At 47.8% G+C, this 25,957-nt stretch overlaps 1 protein-coding gene across 3 annotated transcripts in view; it reads right to left on the minus strand.

The window, feature by feature from the left end:
- Window positions 1-25,698, minus strand: part of Ppp2r5c (protein phosphatase 2 regulatory subunit B'gamma) — a 131,378-nt gene extending 105,680 nt beyond the window's left edge. The window contains exons 1-3 of one of the 3 annotated variants that reach the window (XM_076921161.1): window positions 25,463-25,698; window positions 24,806-24,871; window positions 6,719-6,893 (exon numbers count right to left, since the gene is read on the minus strand). In XM_076921161.1, coding sequence (XP_076777276.1) covers window positions 6,719-6,893; window positions 24,806-24,871; window positions 25,463-25,489 — 268 coding nt within the window. In that variant the 5' untranslated portion in view covers window positions 25,490-25,698. The remainder of the gene's footprint in view (window positions 1-6,718; window positions 6,894-24,805; window positions 24,872-25,462) is intronic. The other 2 variants (XM_076921162.1, XM_076921163.1) reach the window with 2 other exon arrangements.
- Between the last annotated feature and the right edge of the window lie 259 nt (window positions 25,699-25,957).

Raw genomic sequence — 25,957 nt, forward strand, 5'->3', positions numbered from 1 at the left:
ATGTCTGTGATCCCAGCCCTCAGAAGGCAGAGGCAGGTTGGGTCTCTGTAAGTTTGAGGCCAGCCTCTTCCACATACTTTTAATTTGTAATTTAGTTAGTGGGTTCTGAGAAGGCTAGGCTGATTGTTTGACAGGCTTCAAATTGGCAGCTAAGGAGACTAGGCCTAGCCGGGCGGTGGTGGCGCACGCCTTTAATCCCAGCACTTGGGAGGCAGAGGTAGGTGGATTTCTGAGTTCGAGGCCAGCCTGGTCTACAAAGTGAGTTCCAGGACAGCCAGGACTACACAGAAAAACCCTGTCTCAAAAAAAAAAAAAAAAAAAAAAAAAAAAAAAGGAGACTAGGCCTAAATCCCTGTTTCCAAGAACTGGGCAATTCTAGGCAAGTCCTCAAAAGCTGCCCCACCCCGCCACCTGGCCTGAGGCAAGGACAACGGGTCAGCAGCAGTTTCCAGACCTCCCCAGCAAGTTTCCAGCCCCCACACCCTGGTAATGGAATGTCTGGAGAGATGGACCCAACAGATTAGCATAGAGGTCACCTACCCTGGAATTCCCTAACATGCTTTAAATCAGGCCTGTGAGCTTACTTGGGTGTCTCTCTAGTCTGGTAATGGGAGACCCCAGCAAGGCAGACTTCTGCAGAATAAAACATTCTTTGTGTTTACATACTATTTGAGTCTGGGGTATCATTCTTTGGTGAATCATAGACCCTTACAGGTTCCAGTAAAAAAAAAAAAAGAAGAAGAAGGAAGAAAAGAAAAGAGGGGGAAGGGAGGAAAGAGAAGAGGAGGAGGAAGAAAGAGGACAGGCACAGAACGACACATTTCACAACAAAGGCTATGTGTGTTAAATGGGAAAAGCTGAAAGCAGTTCCTTAAGGTCTGGAGCAACATGAGGATGTCACCTTCACACTCTTACGCATAGCTTCATGTCCTAGACAGGATTCAATAGGAGGAAGAAATCAAGGGCGACCAAACCGAAGCTATGGCAGGCAGAGGGCATGACCTTACCGTGTAGAGAGCTTTTTTGTTTGCTTTGTTTTTTTGAGACAGGGTTTCTCTCTGTGTAGCCCTGGCTGTCCTGGAACTCACTCTGTAGACCAGGCTGGCCTCGAACTCACAGAAATCCATTAGTCTCTGCTTGCCTGAGTGCTAGATCTTAAGGTGTGTGTCACCAGGCTCAGCTGATAGCCTTAACTTCTAAAACCAGGTAATTTCTATTTTTATGCGTATGGGTATTTGGTCTGCTTGTGTTTCTGTGCACCAGAGGTGTGCCTAGTGCCTGTGGAAGCCAGAACGGGGCTGCATCACGCTGTGGTTCGAATGAAAATCCCCCCACTTTACACACACCCTACTTTACACATAGCCCACTTCCCACCCCCACCTGTAGGCTCCTAGGGAGTGGTGGTGGAAAGGATTAGCAGGTGCGGACTTGTCGGAGGAGGCGTGTCCCTGGGGGTGGGCTCTGGGGTGTCACAAGTCCAGGCCAGGGCCGGAGTCTCATTTCTCTCTTCCTGCTGTGGATCTGGATGTAGAATCTTGGCTCCTTCTGCAGCACCCTGTCTGCTATGTGCCGCTATGCTTCCTGTCACGATGATAACGCACGAAGACTCTGAAACTGTAAGCCAGCCCTAATTAAATGGTTTCCTTTCTCAGAGTTGCCTTGGGCATAGTGTCTCTTCACAGCAATAGACCAATGACTCAGGCAGATCCCCTGCCACTAGGGTGAGCTACCATGTGGGTGCTGGGACTTGAACCTGGGCTCTCTGGAAGAGCAGCCAGTGCTTTTAACTACAGAGCCATCTCCAGTCCCTATATAAGAAAGTTTAAAGATTCCACTAATACATAAATGCCTACTAAAACTGATAGAAGAAAAAAAATAATGTAAGAATTTAGTAATGTTGCCAAGCACAAAAATCAACATTTAAAAAAAAAAATGAGTGTAAATCAAGCCCTGGCACTGCAAACCACAATCCCAGCTGTAGGGGGCTAAGGTAGGATGCTAACAAATGCAGGGCCTGTCTGCTCTACAGGGGAAATTTAAGGATAGTGTGGCCAAATTAGGGAGTCTATGCTGCAAAATAATTAGGTCACAAGAAGGATGGGGATATAGCTCAGTGGTTGAGCACTTTCCTATGTTGCATAAGGTCCTTGAGTCAATCAGTGGTACAGTAAAAGAAAAGGCCAGCCAAAGTAAGCCAGGCACCGTGGCGTGTGCCTGCAGACCCAGCTACTTGGAGGCCTCACTTGGGCTCACAAGTTCAAACCTGGGAAACACACTGAGACTATCTCAAAAAAAAAAAAAAAAAAAAAAAAAAAAAAAGCAACCAATTAAGCATAAATTCTAGGATCACTAGAATTAAACTAGTATGTTTTGACAACAAACTTACGGATAATAAAGCCACCCCACCCATAATGGATGTAAGTGATAACGTGTTCAGGGATACACTGAAGGAGGAAGGCGATAGATCTCTGGAAGGGAAATTACAAAGCACCAATGAAACAGATCTGAGGGGACACACTAAGACGGAAGAACATGATCCCACGTCCATGGGCTGACTGAAGAAATATTATATAAACACCTATACTACCTAAAGTAACCTGACCAATTCAATATAATTCTTATCAAAATACTAAACGTCATTCTTCACAGAACTAGAAACAAAAAAGCAAACACCCAAATCCATATGGATCCACAGAATATCCTTGCCATGCTGGGGATCAATGGCGGACCTTCTGTATTCTAGAGGAAATATGCTCTCAGACCCATCCCAGCAACTGTGAGTGGAAGGAACAAAACAGAAAGAATCAAAGAACCCGACCTCAAATATAGTCTACAAAGCTGTAGCACTGGCGTAAAACTGATACAGACTAATGAGACTGAATTGAAAACCGATAAATCAATCCACAGAACTGGACAGCCACATGTAGACGTATGACACTAGACTCCTGTCTTTTACAATGTATAAAAATTAACTTGAAATGGATCAAAGATTTAAATCTAGTTTTTGAAACCAGGAAACTAGCAGAAGAAACTAGCAGGGTGGGCATGATTCTCTCTAATGATTCTCTAGGAGCAGAAGTAATCAAAGAAGAAATATACAAATGGAGTCATAGAGTCTTAGTTAGGGTTCGACTGCTGTGAACCGACACCATGACCACAATAATTCCTATAAGGACAACACTTAGTTGGGGCTGGCTTACAAGTTCAGAGGTTCAGTCCAGTATCATCAAGACAGGAGCATGACAGCATCTAGGCAGGCATGGTGCAGGAGGAGCTGAGAGTTCTACATCTTCATCTGAAGGCTGCTAGCTGAATACTGACTTCCAGGCAACAAGGATGAGGGTCTTAGAGCCACACCCACAGTGACACACCTACTCTAACAATGCCACACCTATTCCATCAGGGCCACACCCGCTAACAGTGACACTCCCTCGGCTGAGCATATACAAATGGTCACACATAGCAAAGTAAGAAGTGCACAGACAAGTAGATAGAACAGTGCAAAACCAAGTCCTCCAATAGGACAGAATCCAGACACACGTGCAACTCAACCCCTAACACCCTGAGGTACCTGACTTTCAAACAAGAAAATGACCCCAAATCTAGGGGATATGAGTCAAATCAGACAGAGGTACCATTCCTCCATGGCCTGTGGTTCAAGGGCAAACCCCAGCAAATGTTCAAAAGATGTGAGAGATGGTTGGGACTATAAATTAGCACAGTCACTGTGGGGTTCCCTCAACAAACTGAAACAGAGCCACCATCTGACCTAGCCAAGTTCACTCTGTGATGTACCCAAAGAAGCCATGCACAAGCCTGCATTTACTGAAACACTGTTTCAACAGGCAAGACAGGATATCAACTGTGGTATCCACTGAAAAAGAATGGACACAGGCGATGTGGTACACACTTATTAGTCTCTATTAGTGACCTATAAAATGTTAAATTCATTTGTGAAAACACAGGGTTACTGAAGAACACTGTGTTAAGTAAACGGAGCACAGGAACACACAAAGGCTGCATGTTTGAGACCAAGAATGTGGTACCCAAACAGCTGCTCTCACAGAACCCAAAGGAAAACGAGTAGTTACGAGAGGATGGAGACGGTAAAGGGGAAGCCCGGCTGGAAGGATAATGGGTGCTCAGACAGTTACAGAAGAGCTAAGTCCCAAAGTTCTGTAGCCTCAGGACGTCCAGTTCACAACTGTTATAGACTTCAAAATACCTACAAAGACAGATGATAAATGTTTAAAGAGATGGAATACTAATTGCTTTGACTGGGTTGCTACACATTGTAGACCTACATCCAACTATCACACTGTACTCAATAAGTGCTATAATTATTATGTGTCAATTAAAAACAAAACAAGGTAAGCAAACAAACCAAAATACTCTTAATCCTTGCGAGGGGCTGAGGCTTCTTATTGCTTTAGAAACTGCCAAATAAAAGGATCACTTTTTTTAAAAAATCCACACGGGGCTGGAGAGTGGCTCGTGAAGGGCACTTGGTTACTCATCCAAAGGCCCTGAGGCAGACTCAGCTCCCACACAGGAGCTCCCAGGCACCTCAAGTCCAGTTCAGGGAATCTGAGTCCCACTTTTGGCCTCCTCAGATACAACACACAAGTTATGTACAGACAACACCCATACACATAAGATAAGATTGTGTGTGTGTGTGTGTGTGTGTGTGTGTGTGTGTGTGAGAGAGAGAGAAAGAGAGAGAGAGAGAGAGAGAGAGAGAGATCATTCACAGTTTCAAATCCAGACAGAACGCACATCAGCAGTCACCTATACATGGGGCGGGAGTAGGGCTTGACAGTAACGGGGCACAAAGTAACTGAAAGATGAAGGAACCATCTTAACACTTGAGCATGAAATGGTTTTATACCTGTACACATTTATTAAACAACTTATTCAAACTTCCACTAATGATAGATGATCTTAGGTATATAACATGTGTCTCAATGAAACTGTAAAAGAGGGAGACCATCTAACTTGAAGTTGGAGACCTAAGAGGAGAGGTAAGGCCATTCTCTTCACAAGAGCACACTGCTTTCTATTAGTGTCACACAAAAATGAACAACATTCAGTATCTGACTTCATAAAAAAAGTATTTAAAAAATCAGATAATTACCTTGAAAGTGGAGATGAAGGGGTAGTGAGCTGAAACAGTCAGAAGAAGAGGATGTAACCCTCAGATACGGGAGAGGAGAAGAGACAGTCAGAGGCCCCACGAGACTGTTACAGAGTGACAGACATTTCATGGGGCCACTATAGGAGGACGACACAGATCATCACAAAGTGCATGGCCCAGCTGAGCCCACTTCATGGGCACAAAGGTCACCCTATTTGATTATTCTGAAATCCAGGCGTAACAATCCTGTCATAGGATGATGGCAGGAAACACCCAAGGCTGCCCAGTGCTCTGGGGAGAGAGCACTGAGGTCTTGCTCCAACACACCTTGGGTCTGCTGAGAGAGAGGATGCTGTAGGAGAAAGCGCTGGTGCAAGGAGAAAGGTGGAGACAGACACGGAGAGCACAGGTGGAGGCAGAGCAGAGACTACGAGGAGCCTGTCACAGACTTCTTCCAATAGGTAAGGATCCCAAGTTAGAAATCACAGTCCAGCCTATGCTGAGCTCTTCCTGGGCTCTGACCTGTGTGAGATGGGCAGGACATCTCTAACATGCCCTATGACATGCACCAGGCTGGGACATTTGGGAAGGCAGGCTCCATGCAGTTATTCTGAGCCTTTCTCAACCGGACACCACACCTCTCCGATTTGGTCTCCTGGAGGCAGTGTAAAAGGGTTCATCTGCATCCCCTCAATGCCCAGATGTTGAGTCTGGAAAAGCAGTGATAGGGATTCAGGCTTGGTTGGTGCCATGCCCCTATAGCTACAACACCTGTATCCAGAGAATGGCTGCCCACCTACTAGAAAATGAAGGACAGAGAGCCCTCACTGGCTCCTCCCCCAAGCACATCCGCATGGAGTTCTGCTATGCCCTGGCCCTGCGGATCAACTTTAAAGAAGACCAACTTCTGACTCTCTACACATTCAGTCAAGATTAATAAAACCATCCATCATTACAAACTTCAGGTATGACAGACTCCGACAGCTACTCTGTGTATCGGTTTTAGATCTCAGAATATGTAAAGACCATCAGAGGCTCACACCTGACCACGGCCTTGAACCATTGTCCTTGTCAAAGTCTTAAGTACCTCAACACAGAAGCCTCCTGGAGGAAACCTAAGAGTTTAAAGGTTCTCTGGCGGAGAGACGGCTGTGCCAAGGGGAACAGTTCCCAGTGAAGAGTCCTAGGCCACGGCTGGTCACAGGTAAGGGGCTGATCTGGCCGGCCATGGTTAAAGGAGCAAGCCCCACCTGGACTCTGGCAATGACCTGGAGTAACCCCTTCTAAAGGCCGGTGTTGGAGACAAGCCAGAGACTCACATGAAAGAGAAACAGCTGCTTCCTTAGAGCTTTCAGGATTTTAAATTTCCCTCATTTTCTTACTGCAGTGTACTTGTAATGTATGTAGCTATTGGACTTTTATCCTCCGAAGCTCTGGAATTAAAACTATTAGTACAGTAAAGCAAGTGGCATTCGATCCAAGGAAAAACCGAAACAGGAGAAAACAAAACCAAACCCGATCATTAAAGTAAGGCGTCAGCAGGGCTCGAGACGGCCTTTCTCCTCAGTCTCAGGTGAGAATTACCTTTTAAAGACGGGAGCTTTTGCAGTTCTCTATTATTGCTGGCATTAAATCGTGAAGAGTTCTGCCGTTTGTCTTTCTTCACAGGGACGACGACGACGGGCTGAGGGATTGGTACTTTTATTTTAGTAGATGTCGAAGACTGGACAGCTGTGAGGCTGTTTTTCCTGCTGGCTATCTGTTTTCAAAAAAGAAAAAGAAATGAACATGTAAAATGTATTATCTAAAATGATTGCTAATAACTGAAATGTAGAAAACACACACATGGCCGGGCGGTGGTGGCGCACGCCTTTAATCCCAGCACTTGGGAGGCAGAGGCAGGCGGATTTCTGAGTTCGAGGCTAGCCTGGTCTACAGAGTGAGTTCCAGGACAGCCAGAGCTACATAGAGAAACCCTGTCTCGAAAAACCAAAAAAAAAAAAAAAAAAAAAAAAAAGAAAAAAAAGAAAAAAGAAAACACACACATGTACACACACACACACACACAGACACACACACACACACTCTCTCTCTCTCTCTGCTCTGGGCAATGTTCTTCTCACCCCTTAACTGGAGCCGCTGGAGGCTGAGGCTTAAGTCCCATCCTCAGCAACCCTGGACTACTACAAGAGTCAGGCACCTGACTACTTATGTCCCCTGAAGACCTTTGAGTTCTTTTGTTTGGCGACAGTCTTACTTGGTAGCTCAGGCTGGCCTTGAATGCACTGCATATCAGAGACTAATCTCCAACTAGTGGTGATCCTTCTGCCTCAGCCTCTTGAGTACTGATTGCAAATGGAAGCCATCTGCCTAGCTGACTTCTAAAATGTTACCATAATGTGGCAGGCTAAGTAATGACTGCCACAAAAATGTCACATCCTAATCCCTGGGACATGTGAACATGTTGCTTGCTTGGCAAAAGAATTTTGCAGATATGAATAAGTCAAGGTCAGCAGAGAGGGGAGGACCCCTCACTATGGAGATAGCCGGTGTCAACAGGGAGAGGAAAGGCTTCCTCACTATGGAGATGGTCGGTGTCAGCAGAGCACTCCTAACAAGGAAAGGAGGACGTTGAAATTCAGAAGACAACAAGATAATGGAACCTCAAGTCCAGAGTCAGGGAGAGATGAAGCTCGCTGTGGCTTAAAAACAGAGGAGGGGCTGTGAGCAGATACAGCACCCTGGGCCTCCCCTTGGGCCCTAATTCCAATCTCTGCCCTGCCCTCCAGAACTGTAAGATGGGAGAGCACATGCTCCTACAACCACTGAACAGAGACAGGAGCGAGAGAGCACCTCCTGTGACAGCCAGTTCTCACTGGTTCACTACTGTCTGCTGCATACAGGTGCCTTCCCTGAGCCTAGGAATTGGTCATCCTGGCTTTTCTTTGCATGCACCTTGGGCTCCCAACTAGCCGGCACATCTCTGATGATATGATAATCATCAGAGCTAGTCACCTTCCTTGTGGCCAGTGAGCTAGTCCTGCCGAGCAGAGGAGACTGAAGGAAGAAACAGCCAAGCCACTGGAGGCCCTTGTCATCCACATAGACTCAGGGATCCTGTGGAGCTCGTATGGGCTCTGGGCCTCCACTTGGTGGGGTTTCTGCATATGACCAGCTGACCTGAGTGGTTTCCAGCTACCACTGTCTAGAAATGACAGCCACCAGTGGCAAGATGGACGGACAGATCATGCTCGCTGCATCCTGTCTGCCCCAAACAGTGGAACTTGTGTCTGTACAGATGTTCTTTCAAATGGCCATCAGTGGGGCTGAAATGGGTAGAAAGTGACAGAGGGGAAGGAAGACACTCCATCAACCTCTGGCCTCCATACACCCACATGCACGTACAAGCACAGCTGTACACACATGTGCACATCCTCACCCCTCAGCACACACATACACACTGAAAGGCCAACAAACTCCAACCTGAAGATACAAAACCCGTAGCCCCTCCCATCATCACACAGGGCCACGGAGACCAGTCACAGCAACACGAGCCCCACGCTTATCGGCTGCCATCCTTGGAATGCATGTTTGTTAAGCAGTAAAGGTCCACTTTGTTTTAATATGTTGCCTAAGAACACTTGGATAGGTTGAAAGCAGCAGCCAGAGTTCTGACCTGAGAGTGGGGGCTGGTGCCCTTCCCACACACTCCGTGGATCTGGACTTTCTGATCTCGATGCCTGGTATGGTCTGATCTTGACCCTAGGATGCTGGAATGGAAGTGGTGGGAACCTGTAACAGCTGGGGCTGAGCAGAAAGTCCCTGTGTACATGGAGCTCTTTCTGTTCCCGGACTGAAATATGGTAAGTTACACACAGTCCCACCACTGCCACCTGCCTTTCTGTCCTTGCCAGAACTGAGTCACCTCCAGAGCTGTGAGCTAAATAACATTTTCTGTTATAAGCAGCTACGCTTGGCATTTATTATTGTGACAGACAACTAATAAAGGATCTCTCATTCTTACTTTGGGCACAATAAATAAATAAATAAATAAATAAATAAATAAATAAATAAATAAATAAATAGCTTGCCCATGGGCTGGTGAGACTGATTAGCATGGGTAAAGATGCTTGCTACCAAGCTTGACCACCTGAGTTTAATCCCTGGGACCCAAATGATGGAAGGAGAAGACTTCCACAAGTTCTCCTCTGAACTCCACGTATGCACCGCCATATCCATGGACATGTGTGTACACACACATACAAATAAATGACTAAAGTAAGAAGTTTAAAAAGAAAGTTCCAAGTATAACTCACCTCTTCCATGAAGCCCTCCTCCCAAATCAAAACTTATGTGTTGGCTTTCCTGGGCTGCTCCTTCAAAAGCTGGAGAGATGGCTCCACAGGTAGACATGGGTTCGGTTTCCAGCACCCACACTGGGCAGGTCACATAGCCTGGAATTCCAGCTCCAGGGGATCCGATGCTTTTGGCCTCCAAGAGCACCTACACTCACGCATGCACAAGTACATGTACATACACGTGCGCGCACACACATCCACACACATAATTTAAAATGATAAAATGTAAAAGTCCTAGAATTTGCTGCACAGCCTCCAGGACAGTCTCACAGAGTGTTCCTGGCTCCTGTGCGTGCACTGCAGACTGCTCCGACCTCCACCTCCCAGGTCTACAATGCCAGCCCAGCACCTCACAGACAAGGACCTTGAGGAACAACAGTAGAAAGACACTCCAAGGCTGCTTCATACCCAGCAGGGAAACAAACTGCATCTTATATAACCAAGGATAAGACTGGAGATGGTCTGGTTAACCCACAGAACAGAATTGAATCAAATCCAGAGGCTAGCCAGCCACCCTGCAGGGAAACAAGCTGAGGTAAGGTTTTCAATGTCTAAGGGAAGGAGGTGGTTATCACCTCTGTGGACACCAAGCCATCAGCTCCCCTCCCTTGGACCCTGCTGAGTTTGCCTCCCCCTGGACCTCTCCAGAGCCTTCACCTACTAGGAGGCAAGGAGGCAGAAAACTTCCAGAGAGAAAATCTGGCCACTGCTCTGTGTTTATCCAATGTGACAGTTTCTTCCAGTTTCACGGTGGTTACATGTCTGCTTCCAGGCCTGGCCCACCACCATGTCTCCTCCTGTAGCTCCTCCAGGTCCTCATCTGCCATGCTGTTTACTCCCCCATAGCACCTCCACAGCCTTCCTACGTCACAGCACGTCATACCACGTCACGGCAGGTTATGCCTGAGCACTTTTGGCCGAATGCTAGGATCCTACACTCTGTCAATGGTAAGGGCACATTACCAGGGCATGTCTAGCCACTTTGTCAATTTTGTGAGGATCTAAGAGCTGCCAGCCAGGAAGAGCTTTTCTGAAGGAAAGTGCTCACCTCCATTCCACACCCTCTACCATGGCCTTGGCATGGCTGTGGGTCATTCACCCAGAGAGGGACAGGGAGACAGAAGACTGGAAAGGCACAGGGGCCTTCCAAAGCAGTGCACAGACCAACAGCCTGGATGAGACATGGACCTTCCACGGAAGGAAGAGCTCCAGATGAGGTGGAGCAGTGTGGCAGTAATGGGGTGGGACTCTCTAAAAGACACTCTGGCTCTGTGGGCTCCAGCCCCGAGAAGGCTGTAGCTTCAACTATAAAGAAGAAGTTCAGAGACTGGCTTGGGCAGGTAGTGCAGCTAAGTGTGGAAACCAGCCAGTGTCAGACTGTCGGCCAAACCACACGGGCTGGAGGATGAGGCAGGTGTGGGGGGTGGGAGTGGAGAAGAGACCAGGGGAGAGTGAACGCCTCCCTTCTGGCTGAGGGGACAGGTGAAGTCAGTGGCAGTCGGCACTGCAGGAAGGCAAAGCAGGAAGTTCAATGTGACTGAAATGTTTGAGGGCCAATGTGGTGATCCCATTACATTCAGAAAGAAGAGGCCAGAGTTCCCTCTCCCTGCTTCTTCCAGAATGTATTTTCTTTTCTTTTCATAAGAATAAGACTCGGGGGTGCTGGAGAGATGGCTCAGTGGTTAAAAGCACAGACTGCTCTTCCAGAGGGCCTGAGTTCAATTCCTAACAACCACCTGGTGGCTCACAACCATCTGTAATGGGTGTGGTGCCCTCTTCTGTCATGCAGGCATACACATACAATGCTCATATACCCTGCCCATGAAACAAACTCTCAGTCACCTTCCTCACTGTGTCTTGATGCTCAGGACAATCCTGCCAGACACCCACTAGACACTTGGGAAGTGCACTGGGACCGGTCATGTGACACTGGAAGTCAACAACATCAAGCCATGTGAATGATCACCTGGCCAATGAAGACAAACAGACAAGGAGGGAGAGGAGGGGACAAGGGGGCTGAGCACAGTGGTGAAGGGGAGTGTGGCCTCACAAAAGGTGTCTTCCAGGACAGACGGACGGCTGTAATGCCAACGGCTGCAGCACAGCAGTCATGGCTAGGTGAGGCTGGTCTTCTTGAGCAGCATGAGAGAAGTAAACCAGAGCTCAGATGGAGCAGGGGACCGTGAGCAGCAGCATGTCAGTATCTGGCTGGAGGGAGAGTAAGGAGAAAGGGCACAGGCGGCAGGGGCAGCTGTTTCCAGTATGGAAGGGCTGACTGTGCCTGGTGCTGCGAGGACAGGGCCCACAGGAAGGAAGCCACAGCTGGACAACAGCTGAGCTGGACCTACACCTGGAGCGGCACAACAGGAGAGATGGGTTGAGGCATGGATGCCAACCAACTATGTGAGTGACTCCATGTGGGTAAACAGTGTGAGGTCTGCCAGGAGCCACTTGGAAATGGAGATGAAGCCAGAATCAAGGTCTAAGGAGATGGAGGAGGCACAAAAGGCAAAAGCAAGGAGCCCTGAGAAATGACTGACTCTGGACAAGTATTCCTCCTTAATGGCCACGCCATCACGCTCACAGTCGGTCCTGGAACGAGTGCTGCCCACACAGAATTTCCCTGCAGCCTCTGGACAGATAGCCCATTCCTCTCCTGCAAGTTCTCTAACAGTCCCTATGTGTGCACTGAGATAGCCCACTCCCCCCTGCAAGTTCTCTAACAGTTCCTATGTGCACTGAGATAGCGCACTCCTCTCCTGAACGTTCTCTAACAGTTCCTATGTGTACTGAGAATAACACAGCTGGGGTCTTTCCTTTGGAGTCCACAGTGAAAGATTCAGATGTGGGCGAACCCAACGTCCCGCACACTAGCCGAGACAGGCTTCAGCCTCACCCAGCCAGCTTCCCCACTCCTGAGTGATACCAACCCTGCCTGGATCCTCCATCCTTGCACTCTACACTGAGCAGTTCTGCCTTCTAGTATCTTCCACAGCTCTGCCGCCCTGCAGTTGTATAGAGGACTGGATAAACTACTGTCAACCAACCGAAGCTAATGACGCTAGCAGCCTGGGTAGCCATCCTCTGCTCACTCTCAAGAGGTACCGACAGCAGTTTGGTTCTGCTTAAAGAGTCTCCAACCACAGGAAACACTCAAGAGCTGGCAAACAGGATTGCATCTGACAGTTTCTACACAGTGAAGGAAACAAAACAGGGAAGAGATACCCATAAACAGAGGCCATGTCTGTCAGCTAGTCATCCAACAGAAGGGTAATGTCCAGAATACACAGGGAATAGGAAATCAAAAGCAGACAATCCAATGAAGAATGGGCAGGTGATCTGAACAGACTCACCTCAAAACACAAAGAGCCAACAAATATGTGAAAATACCTGGCATTATTAACAATCAAAGAAATATTGATCAAAAGTATAAGCTGCTGCTTCACCTCCAAGTTGTGAACAGATGCATGCATATATATATGCATTCACATATATGCACATGTATATATATGTACAACAATATACACATGTATGCAGATATGTGCACACACATGCACATGCGCACATACACGCACATACACGCACATACACATATACACATGTGTGTACACATATACATGCACACATGCACACACATGCACATGAACACATACACATACACACATACACATGTGTGCACACACATACATGCACACACACATGCACACACACGCACACACACACCCATCAAAGCTAGTGAGGATGTGGAGGAAGGGAAAACTGCACACTGCTGGTAGGATGTAAGTTAGCACCATTATGTAGAACAAAATTGCGGTTCCTCACTAAACTAAAAATAGCCCTTCCATATGATTCAGCCATCTCACTTCTGGTTCTGTATCCCAAGGAAGTCAAACCAGCACAGCACAGGTACCCGCACACTCAGGTTTCCTGCAGCCTCTCGACAATCCAGGATCTGCCCAGGTGCTCTGCAACAGATGCACACTGGAATAGCATTCAGCCATTAATAAATAAAATACCACCATTTATGCAACAGCAAGGGAGCTGGGGGACCCCAGACTAAGTAAGCTAAGGCAGGCACAGAGAAGCCTGCACACTCTCTGTTATGTGTGGCCTTGAGTGGAGGAGACTGGTCACCAGAAGTGGAGGAGAGGAAGCAGGGCATCATCTCCACAGTCACTGTATGCACACACTGTGAGCAAGGGGCTGAACCTTGTTAGCATGTTATGCTTATGCGTGTTAGTACAAAGGGTTCTTACTGCAAAACACACATCGGGCTCTGACTGGCTTCGGAAGGGTCTAGGGAGAGGAGGGAGGGCGCCAGATGAACAGACCGGCAGCACTCTGGTGATGTTAAAGCCAAGTCATAGGACTTTCATCAAACTTTCCCCTTCATTCCTGTGTACATGAAAATAATTCATAACAGAATATTTAGATATCTCTCTGGTTTGATCCCAGGACTTCTAGATGACACTGGAGTATAACAGCCCTCTTCTCCCTCTTTGCATCCTGCGACCAGACGTCCCTTTCTGAACCTTAGTCCCAACACACAGTCCTTACTTCAGGCACACCAGGCTACTCCTGGATTCTCAACTGTTCCCAGAAGGGGGTGCTGTGTCAGTGCCTGCTCCCTCTATGTGCAATGCCTTGTCTTCCAATCCCACTTCCACCCCTAACCAAAGCTTTTCTAAGACTTGACCTCGGGAACCGCTCAGGACTGCTTGCCATTTTCTCTCCCTCCTCACTCCTGCGGCCAGGTTGCCACACCCTTGGCATCTCAGGTGCTCCCCTTCACGGACCAGCTGTCTACAGAGATGCTGAGCCTCTGAGCATCTTGCTCTCACCTGTCTCCACTCTACTTGCAGACTCTCGCTATTCAACTTCCATGCCCACCTCCGTGTAACGGCTTGAATGCACACACTGCACATGCCTGCACATACACCCCGCACATGCACAAATGCCAAGCAGTTTGTTTTTCCACACCCAAGCTATTTTTGCATATCTGTTAACATCTTCTAAGACACAATTTTAATCAAGATAGTGTGATCTGACTGACATACTGGTAGGTCAGACAGAACTAATGACCAAGACTACCCCGCAGACAAATGCACACAGACAATGGACAGAGTTGGGACAGACACATGGGAAAGTATGAGGGTGAGTCCTTAACCCTTAGCATATGTAAAAACTTACTTCAAAATGTACCAAAGACCCAAGATACAACAGGAAAAACCATAAAACTCTTAGAAGCACAGAGAAATCTCATTGCCTTGGATTTGACAGCAAGCTGCTAACTATAATGAAAACAACGAAACCAGATAAATTGGATTTCATTAAAAATATATTTTTGTACATAAAAAGCATTATAAAAAGTAAAAGGCAACTGATAAAGACAAAATGTTTGTGAACTGCATATCTGATGGCAGTCTGCTAACAGCCAAAATACAAAAACTTCTCCTAACAACTCAACAGGAGGAAGGCTACACTCAGTGACAACAGGCACACAGAAAGATGGTCTGCCTCACCAGCTACCAGCATCAGCATAGACAATGTTCAAACAAATGAAAGATAGCAATACCTGGCGCCCTCGTGCGTGTGTGTGTTGGGGGCTGGGGAGGAGCTGGAATTCCTCAGTAAGTGAACTGCACAATCACCATGTGATCCAGCAACCCCACCCCCTGGAAGATATCCACAAGGACTCACAATGGGCACACAGAGAAAAGCCTGCTCACACACAGTTGCAGAAGCCCTGTCTACAACAGCCAGAGGTGGAAGCCAGCTGGGCATCCTCAGCTGATGCAGTAACTCATGTTACCGCCTTAGGATGAAGTCTGATCCAGGCACAAGAGGAACGGCATGGATATGAAGCCAGGATGGATCCACTGAGTGCAGGCTAGTGGGAGGGTAACAAACAGTGGCTGCTTGGTGGCTGTGAGCTTCCCTCAGCTGAGGGAATATTCCGGAAGGAGGTGATGAAGCTTCTCTGCTCTCCAGCATCCTTGTCCCTTTCTAGGTCTGCTGCTACAAACATCCATGGTTTGGGGAGCCCCAGCACAGCCTATCACTGACGGGCTAGCTAGTGAGAAGCAGCAGGGGCTTCTGCAGGTCAGGGGCTCGCTCATCAAATCAAAGTGAGACAAGTCTTAAAGCTGCCTGTTGTCTAGGAGTGTGTGCTGTTTCCTGCCTGGCTTGCGGAAGTTCTCAGACTCGGTTCTTCCCCCTGGCCACTGTCCTGGACTGAAGACCATGGCGGACGTGCTTTGGGCTAATTGCTCAGCCACATGAAACAGCCCAGGGTTTCCCTTAGCCTTCTTGCATCTGACAAACCAGTCTCAAACACAATGTTGTTTATCAAACTCAAGACAGATGACTTTCCTCTTGAGAGTTCTGAGTGCAAACTATGGCCCTACTACCTGCATCTCTAGGGAACCTCTGGCAGCTTCAGGGTGATCTAAGGTATCCTAAGGCACAGGGCAGCTATCTTTCTGACCTTTTCAGGGCCCAAGAACTTGGATTCTGGATCCTTCAAGGGGAAGTTCTTGAGAGGAGGGAAAGTAGAATATCAGTCGCCATGAGGAGCAGGGACAATGAACCACCCAGGCAGGACCCTGCTGACTTCTGTTATTACCACAGTGGGTACAGGGCAAATGGCCATGTCTTCCCAACAGCTTCTGGGCATGGTGGCACAGGCTACCACGGAGGGACAACATAGGTATCAAGGAAGGGTGTGTTTCTAATAGGCAATGCCTCATCCAAAGTCCAACTGTCACTTTTATTCCCCACAACCTCCTGTGCAGCAGGCATGCTCCTCCTAAATGTGAAGTGACATAATTCTGGGCAACAGAGACACGGGTGCTTGTTAGTCTCTGTGCTTTACAATTATTCATTCAACCAGCAAAATAAGCAACTGGCTTGGTGACAAAGCCTCACTCCCAAGCGTCTTACCATATAAGGGATTACTACACTGAACAAACAGCACGTTTCCTTCATTCAAACTCTGCAACTCTAAAAATTCACTATGCCATAGAGCAGGGCCAAGCCATTGGGATCACAAGGGGTTCACGATGGTGAACAGAGTCAAACACAAAGGATGCTCCTTGCCCTGAGCTAACCAGGGCTGGTTTCAGATGGGAGTCCAAGACTGCTGACATAACCAAGCATCTCACCAGTTTCTCTACATGGCCAGTTGCATGGATGCGCCCTGGACCAGGGCCAGAAAGTAATGTCCTTGGGCCACACTGCCCTGCCTCCACCTACTCTGTGAGAGGTTTTGTGAGAAGGTAGCACCCGTTTGCTTGCCATTGTCTAAGGCTGCTCTCGCCTACAATAGCACAGCAGGTGGCTGTGACAAACCATACAAATATTTTAGGCCCATAAAGCCTAGGACAGTTATATCTAGCCCTTCAGAGAAAGTTTATTTTTCTAGGCCAACACTTCCTGCTGAGAAGTGGAAACAGAGAGGAAGGAGGGTTTTCTGATCAGTGTTGACCACAAATTTGAGCAAACCTGCCAGCCTGGTTCCCAGGGGTAGGAAAGGAATCACAGCGCTGTGACCTTTAGCAGCAAGAGAACTGAGGATCATAGGAGTCTGGATAGAGCTCTCCACAACACATCAATGGGGAAGCTAAGAGGAGGAGATGTGACCTGGCTCCAGGGACCCACAGAGGTAGGGATCTGGAATCTGTCATACCCCATGCTGTGCACAGCCACCTTCTCCTACTCTGCAAACCTGCCTGCCCAGTCACTTGCCCTCACTCTCCCGCTCCAAATGCCCAACACCTGCCTGGCACCCTTGGGACGAGGGTCCCACCTGAATGTCAAATCCTTGGCAAGACTGTCCCTGACCACCTAAAGCAAGCTGAGTGTGGAGTGAGACCAATATATTTCCATACTGGCTTAATAAAGAGATACTTTTTCCAGTGCTGTCAGTCAAACCCAGGGTCTAATGCCCAGTAGGTGACGCACGCACTCTACACTGACAACGCCCCAGCCTTCATACTGCTTTAACCATGGACCTATAAAAGTGTAAACATACAAGACACTGTCTGCAAGAATGACTATGACGCTGTGTGCCTTCTCTCAGGTCTCTCAAGGTCCCTCGCCTAAGAAAATGAGTCCTCCTCATGTGCAGAACTGGAGGAGGCCTGTCATGAACCAAGACGTAAACGTGGCGCCTTCCCACCTCACCAGGTGCTCTCCCTTGGGTCTTCCTTTCTCTAGGTTTAGCTCGTCTCTCCTCCTGCCCATCTGCCTCTTCCTTTCGTTTAAATTTTCCATCTGAAGTTTGATAGTTTGTGTTATTAAAGAGGGCTAATGAAGCTAAGTCACAGGTGTTCACTCGTTAGAAGTGGACGTGTGACCCTCTGCCTGCCGAGTGCCAGCCTCCCTCCCGAGACTCTTCCAGACACTGTATATACCCTACATCTGGTAGCTACCAGCCACACGGGGCGACTGCGCACTTGAGATGCGACTAGCCCACGGAGGCTGACTTTAAGTTTAAGTTTCATTACTTTAGGTTGAAATGAAATCACTTGATGTGGCCAACTTCTGAGCTCCTCCCTGAGCTCCTCCCTGGACAAAATCAACATTTGTTGCTACACTAACGCCTGTAGGCTGTACCCTATGGGGAACTCATCTATCAACGTCAGGTTTCTCAACAAAAAGATAAAGGACAGTTCTGTGTATCCTGAGTGAAGGCATTTATTCTCTCCCTGGAGTTTAAATTCTAGGCTTGTTCTCTGACTCCCCCAGGTGGAGAAACTCGGATGCTGTGGACTGGGAAGGAGTGCTTCTCAGGAGAGGCTGCTCTCCAACCTGCTAAGTAAGTACTGCTCCCAGCTAGAAAAGTAGGGGGACAGACAATGCTGCTCAGCCTGGCCCGGGTACCCCCACTGTCTGGGAAACACTATATACTCCTACCGTCACTGCACTTCAGGGGAGTTGTCTTGTGCCTCAAGAAGACATCCTGTGACCCATGCCTGCGGCTGGGCAGTTAGTTGGTGACCATGGTGACCAGCTAGCTCTTTTACAAGGACGGGCAAACTTCTGCTCTGTCCTGTGGCTGACCACAAGCCTGTGCTCCCCTGCAGCTTTCAGTGCCTCTGTGTTTTGGTTACTTCCCTCTCCTTTCCCCTATCTGCCTCACAGACCTGGTCCTGTTCACTTAGGTGCTAAAAGCACCTGGTGTCCTTACCCAAAGCAGCAGCCACAGGCAACAGGAGCATACGTAACACCTCAGAGACAATGCTTAAGTTCTAAACAGGTCAGGACTGCATTAGTCTTTTTATCCTACCCAACCTCAGCACCACACTCACTCACACGGGGCCAAAGATGCCCAGGCCAGAAACCCATCCATCCATCCATCCACCCACCCACCTTATCATCTACACATTTATTACCTATGAAGTGTACTACCTTGAAAAATACAGTAAAAATATATTCTACCAAGAAGCAGTCCCCAAATGAATGTAATTAGGAACAAGAAACACATTTCAGTGGGAAAATTCCATTCTGAAATGCTTTAAATAAAAACAGACTAGATAGATACATTTACCATTGACCTTTTTTTAGTAAGATCTGTGAGATATTTATTCTTTTTTCAACTAAAAATTTTCTATTGCTTAGAACTTCCATAAAACAGCAGAGGAAGTCCTATGTCCCAGGTGTGGTGGCACATGACTATAATCTCAACACTAGAGAAGCTGAGGTAAGAGGCTAGCCTAGGCTACATGGCAAGACCCTGTCTCAGATATAAACAAAAAGAAAAGTCCTAACTGTCATATCATCTGAGCTAGTATGACATCATTTACTAAAAATCAATAATATTGAATGAAAACTCTGCACTGAAATTCCTTTCAGGATCAAAAATAATAAAACAAATAACAATTAAAGCTTATTTATAACTTACAACGATGGAAGGGTAAGCAGCCTGATCTGAAGCTCTCCTTGCTCTGGCACTATTTACTAAGTGTGGAGGACTGATCACAAGGCCTTTGCACTCCCTAGGTACACACTCCAGGGCTGGGCAAAATTCCCAACCTTCTAAGCACTTTTTAAATCCATCAACCAAGTATTTCTCCGCTGTAGGGCCTAATTAACACGTGGAGACTGCAAAGATGAATCTAGCTGGCCTCAGAGGACTCGTGGAGCAAGGCAGGCGAGCCACAGGACAGTAAGGTGGCTCAAAGCTCAGCAAATTATTACCCAAGTTTAAAAAACAAAAGCAGTATGGCTTAAGAAAGGGGACCTTGGTCCGACCTGGACAGACGGCTCTGAGTCAAGAGCACCTGCCATCCTGGTACAGGACCTTGAATTTATTCCCAGCACCCACATGGCAACTCACAACCACCTGGAATTCCAGTTCTGGCCACCCTCTTCTGGCCTCTATGGGCACTAGGCACATACAGTACACATAAATACTCATGCATATAAATAAATATAAATCATTTAAAAAATAATCAAACCTATTCTTAAATTTCAATAAATTAACTTCAGTTGATGCCAAGAAAATGTGTAAGCTTCCATCGAATTGAAAGACAGGAAGGGTATTCTTTTAAAAATTGTCTTAGATTCTTGTGTGCATGTGTGTCAGAGGCCAACTTGCAGGAGTCAATTCTCTTCCACCACGTGGGTCCCAGGGGCTGAACCTGGGTTGTCAGCAGTCCTCAGAAGGGTATTCTGAAACAGTTGCCCTTAAAGTATGTCTGGAGCTGCTACCTAGAGACCTTTCAGATGCTCCAAGAGATCCAGTTACTGTCTTAATAGCAACTTAGATGTAACCTAATGAGTTCTTTTAAGTCTCATGTGGTGAAGATGTTTGTGAGTTATACATGTGCTATCAAAAAGGGCTGACTGTAGAGCCAAGCAGCTAAAGAAATCTGAAAAACCTAAAGCAATGGCCCCCTTTTTTCAAAAGTAAGTCAGTCTGTCTGTCTATCTATCTATCTATCTATCTATCTATCTATCTATCTATGTAATGTATATGAGTACACTATTGCTCTCTTCAGAGACACACCAGATCCCATTACAGATGGTTGTGAACCACCATGTGGTTGCTGGGAATTGAACTCAGCACCTCTAGAAGAGCAGTCAGTGCTCTTAACTGCTGAGCCATCTCTCCAGCCCCACTAGCAATGCCTCTCTTTTCAGGGAATTTTTTTAAAAATGTATTTTCACACAAATGCTATTTTTGTTAATATGTAATGAGTATTACTGCTATTATTAGCTGAATTGATGAATACTTAAAACTTTTCAGTTTTAATTTCTAATATGAAAAACATGGGTAAGAGAGCTGTAACCACCTACATAAAATCTGTTCGGGTCCTCGATGCCTTTGAGAAGTGTAAGGGCCCTTCCCTTTTGTCTGAGCACTGCTGTTCAACATGGAAGCACACCCAGCAGAGAACGCCAGACGCACTCTGGAGGCAAATGTGCACTCTGTAGAGCGTCTTTTCAGTGCAGAGCTCAGCAGGGGTGAGTCTGTCCTCTGGAGACACTCAGCAATGCCTGCTACTGGCATTTAGAAGGTAAGGGCAAGGACAAACACAGAGCCCAGAACAGTCTCTAACAAAGCCCCTGGCCCCATATGGCCAGCATAGGCAGCAGGTCTCCCACCTACCAGCGTACATGTGGATGAGTGGGAGCCGGAGGAAAAGCAGCTTACGGAAGACCCAGGTGCTTCTGCGGCCCAAAAGCAGCCATCCCAGGGCAGCCATTTCCCAACCACTCCCAAGCTCTCCCATCTGAGGCTGCACCATCTTCCTATGCACCTGAGCACTGGGCAAGGGCCTAAGGTCTAAGAAGAGGCAGCCAATACTCGGATGGAGGCTTTGGCCCTTCCACAGAGGATGTCAGGTAAGTCACCATGTGGCTGTCTACAAACCACTCCCACAGTCTTCTTCCAACTTATTCAAGAAAGATGTCTGCTCTACAGTGAACGGAAAGCCTCGAATTAATTTTGAAAGATATTTTCATAAAAATTTTACATCTGTTCACATGTAATAGCTGTTATTAATAACTTCTATAAATTTTAGTTTAACTTTCATAAAAACATTACTTTGCCCCCATCTTAACGTGACCCCTGGCAAGCCTCAGCCTTGCTGTCCCTTCCTCCGAGATGCCAGTGGATAGTGGCAATGAAACACAAAGGGACAGAATATTCATCAGGTGAACAGTGTCAACGTGAGAGACCAAGTCTGAGGGAAGACTGCTGTGCTTCCTTCCAAGCACTGGGTGTTACATAAGAGATGCTGAAACGACTTTCAAACAAAACTGAGCCCAGCATACGAAACACACAGACAGAAAACAAGACTCAAACCACCTTTAATGTGCCCAAAACAAATCACTTTATAAAAATCATCAACACATTTAAAAATCTCAACTTTGGACAGAGTACACAGATTTTAAAGACACAACAATACAGCAAAGCCATCCAATGGCCCGACCCTGAAAAATAAATGTCTAGAGCTCAGTGGAATTTAAGGTTTTAAATATTCATAAAAATGTGCCTAGTCATGTTCCTCTGTACCCGAATGATAATTTGTTCTCTCCGTCCATCTCCACGTTTTCCAACATCAAGTGGCCCATGGGTCGGCTGTGGCCTGTCAGCTAAGACACGCTACAAAACAAACCTGTCTCTGGCACTGGACAGAAATGTTTATTTTCAGGACACATGGGAATAAGTAACAAGTTGAACTTTAACATACTCGATTTGACAGAGAAGAAAATGAAAGAGAAATGTACTAACGTCACTGAAGAAACTTCTAGAACAAGGCAGAACTGCCCAGCAGCAGTAACAACCTTGAACAGTACCTGTAACTACACTACCAGATCTGTGGTGCTGTTCATCTTACGGGGCAAAATTTCTTAGGAAAAGCAGGGCCCATCTGTACCACCAGTTAAAACAGCCCCCAACATCTTTAGCTCACTAAGTTGTGGAAACGCGTTTCACGAGGCCAGTGAGTGCGTCACTCCTGGCAGGCAGGAATCCTCGTTTGCCCTCACTCCCAGCCTGGAATGCCTTCCTGTGTTTCATGCTGTCTTTCACTCCAGTACTTTTCCTTCCTATTTAAAAAGCCCATGGGCTAGCCAAAAAGTGTTCTTCGATGTAAACCACCTGATGCCTTGTCTCTCGTGAGGCCAGCCAAATGTCCACTGTAAGGACTCTGCGCGTGGAGTGGACAGTGGACTCTGGACAGTGGTGTGTTAAGTAAATCATAGGCTAACTTCTTGAATCTCACTGGGATTACACCCCAAGCCTGTCAGCAGTTCATCCATGGCTGTGCACCTGCCCTGTTCTCCTCTCCAGCCTGTAAAGTTGGAGTGTGCAAACTGTCTCGGCTCTGAGATGCCTTCACGGGACAGTGTGAGCAACTGCTGCTCGTGACGAACTCAACGAGCAGCCCTGGGAACACCAACCCCGTTTACACTGTTCAGGTGAAAATAGAGTAACAGGAGGAGAGAAGCATGTTCAGTAATGACTTAATGCACTCTCTGAGTCAATCATGCTTGCTAAGTGGGTGGGACTAGCGGGGAAGAGTCAGTGATCAGAAATTAAGAGTAACTCAGAGGTCACAGGAACTACTGTGCCTTCATCTATTCCATTGAATAATCTAAACAGTGATATCTGTCAAGGGCCAAGCTTAGCATGCCATGTTGCCTCGAGCATCCTTCTGAGAAAGGGGTGAAGTGCCCAACATCTCAGTGTTTTTCAGTGGTCATTTCAAAGCTCTGTGACTCCAGCTCTTAGACAGTAGCACTAGAAAAAATACAAAAAGACAACTGGGGCATCACACTGGACACTACAGGCCACACTCCAGAGCCCTACACAGATGACAGTAAAATTCCCACCTACTTCAGACACTCTACACAGCAGTGGTATGGACATCTTTCAACGGGGATGGTTTGGTTTGGTTTGGTTCAAACCCAATACTATATCCTATCCTGATAGCAAGGCTCTTTTGCTAAACTAGGGAGAAATGAACAGACATATTGATATTTCTCTGTGACCTCCAACAACAATGGGACACAGGTATGTTTGAGCGAGGAAGCTTTGGGGAACAGTAAGAAGTTTTAGCAGTCCTAGTAACTAGTAACGAGACAACAAAGCACACAGTGTATACCCCTGCGAAGCAGCTGCAGGTCGTGTAAACCCTGCTGAAGGGCTAGCTGTGGAAGGCAGTCAGACACAAGCATGCCACAGGAAGGCCGCCATGATCTGCTGTACAGAAAGGGCAGGCAAAGACCAGCATACACAATCCTATCTACTGGTATTTCAGGAACCTTTTGGATTTCTGCTTTCGGCTCTAGGGAGGGGAACAGATTTGCTGGGATGAACCACCTGCTGCAGAGGAGGGAGGCTCAGAACACACCAAACGAGGGGGAAAAGACAACCTGGAGCTAAAATAACCCCTGCAGATTACTGACGGTTAGCTGCCTTTCTCCAGGCAGAATTTATCTCACTCTAATGGGGTTTCAGGAAGAGGAAGCCTAACATCCACAAATTAAAAATGTCTGTGGTAGTAAGATCTCAAAGATCCAGCTCTGGAGGGGGCAGACTTAGGAGCAGCTTCTAGGCGCCCTTAAATTAAAACCGGAGCCTCCAGGCTCAGGCACTCTAGTTCCAAGACAATGAGTTAAAAAAAAAAAAAAAAAAAAAGCCAAAAAAACAAAACCACAAAACCAAAAGTGGCTGCCCTGCCAATCCCCCAAGGGCACAACTCGATTATGGATCACGGATTCCACCGAATGACCCAAGAGGTTATTCCAGATATTCTTGAAATAAGCCGAAGCCAGGAAGCAAGAAAAGTCAGAACTCACCAGTGAGGATGGGGGAGCTGAAGGGAAAGGAAATAGAAGACTATAAAAAAGTACCCAAATTAGAGCTATCAAAACACATCCACACTTCTGAGTTGAAAAGCACCAGACATCAGCAGAAGAGAGAAGCTTGCCCAGGACACCAGGTCAAGAGGCTGCAGCAAGGAAAGCAAGAACCATGGAAGAGTCACTGAGAGAGCCAGCCACCTGAGACACAGAAAAGGAATGAGGGGCAGACCCTAAAGCTAGACACTCGATCTAAGACCAGTTCACTGGGAGGGCTTGAGTTATGTTAGAAGCCACAAAACTGTTTTTAAAATGTCAGCTTCACTGTGCACACTTTAATAAAAGTGTGTGGGGGGGGGGAGAAGTAACTCATATGAAAAGACTTCAGAAAGTCTTACACAGAAACACACTTTAGGAGACTTCAGTTTGTATACCCTCTGTGTTAGACCCTAGATTAAAAACCGAATAAGACTAACAATGAAAGTACAGCGGTTACCTCTGCTTCTGCTGTATCTTGTCCTTCTTTTGAACCTTTTCCACTTTTCACCGGTTTTGGTGGTTCCTGGGAATCACCACAAAGCAAAACAAAAAACAGAAACAAACAACAACAACAACAACAAAAAATTAGTGTTCTCAATATTTGGACGCTAAGCATCAGTTCAAATGCAGTTTCTAAATTGATACATATCACTGAAAGCTTCTGATGGCTTTAATATGCCAGTGGCAAACTACATCATATTGAGTATATTCACAGTACCAGGAGCCTTCAAATTCCGTTTCTCTTCATGTCTGTGATCGGGGGGTGGGGGTGAAAACTCCAGGTAGGGACAGATAAACCCAGTGCTCTCGGCCCATCCCTTTCTCCCCTCCCACTCTTAAACCTCACAAGGGAGGGTTTCTGGGCGAGTCCGGAACGCTCCAGCACCCCAGCCCCCGCCACGCAGAGCACCACTGCACGGAGCATCGGCCGCCACCCAGAGCGACCGTGGCACCTTAGCGCCACCTCAGAGCCTGGGCGGCCTCCCCAGCTCCATGCAATCCTGCCAGCGCCCTGGGCCCGCCCGCGAGCCTGGACGACCTGCCGCCCCTCCCCTACCCGCCGACGCGGGGACCCCCCGACCCGGTCCTGGAGCCCCCCCGAGCCCCGACTCACTTTCTCCTTCTTGTTTTTATTCGGCATGGCTGGTGCGGGCCGCCGCCGCCGCCGCCCCTGCCGCCGCCCGCCGCCACTGCCGCTGCAGCAGCAGAAGCGCCCCCGGCCCGGCCGTCGCGCCGCCCCGGCCGCCGCCGCCGCCGCTGCAGCCGCCGCCCGGGGACTGAGTCGCTCGTCCGCTCTCGCTTCCCCTTTTCCAGGCTCCCAGAGGCTGCGGCAGCCGCGGCGGCGGCGGCGGCGGCGGCAGCGGCGGCGGCGTCTCTCCGCCCCTCTCCCGGCAGGCCCCGCCCCCGCCCCAGGCCCCGCCCCGCGCCGGCCCCACGCTGCCCTCTCCCCGCCTCGCCGCCCTCAACGATGCCACGCCATTGGCCGATACGGCCCCACGTGCCCTAACGCTCCGCAGCGTCGCCCCGCCCACTGCGCGGCCTGTCCCCACCCCCTCGGTGCGGACCGGCTCGTGTGCGGCCGCGTTGCCCGGGTCTGAAGGTTTTGGTG

Source organism: Arvicanthis niloticus, chromosome 23, assembly GCF_011762505.2.
Source record: "Arvicanthis niloticus isolate mArvNil1 chromosome 23, mArvNil1.pat.X, whole genome shotgun sequence".
In the NCBI taxonomy this organism is placed as follows: domain Eukaryota; kingdom Metazoa; phylum Chordata; class Mammalia; order Rodentia; family Muridae; genus Arvicanthis; species Arvicanthis niloticus.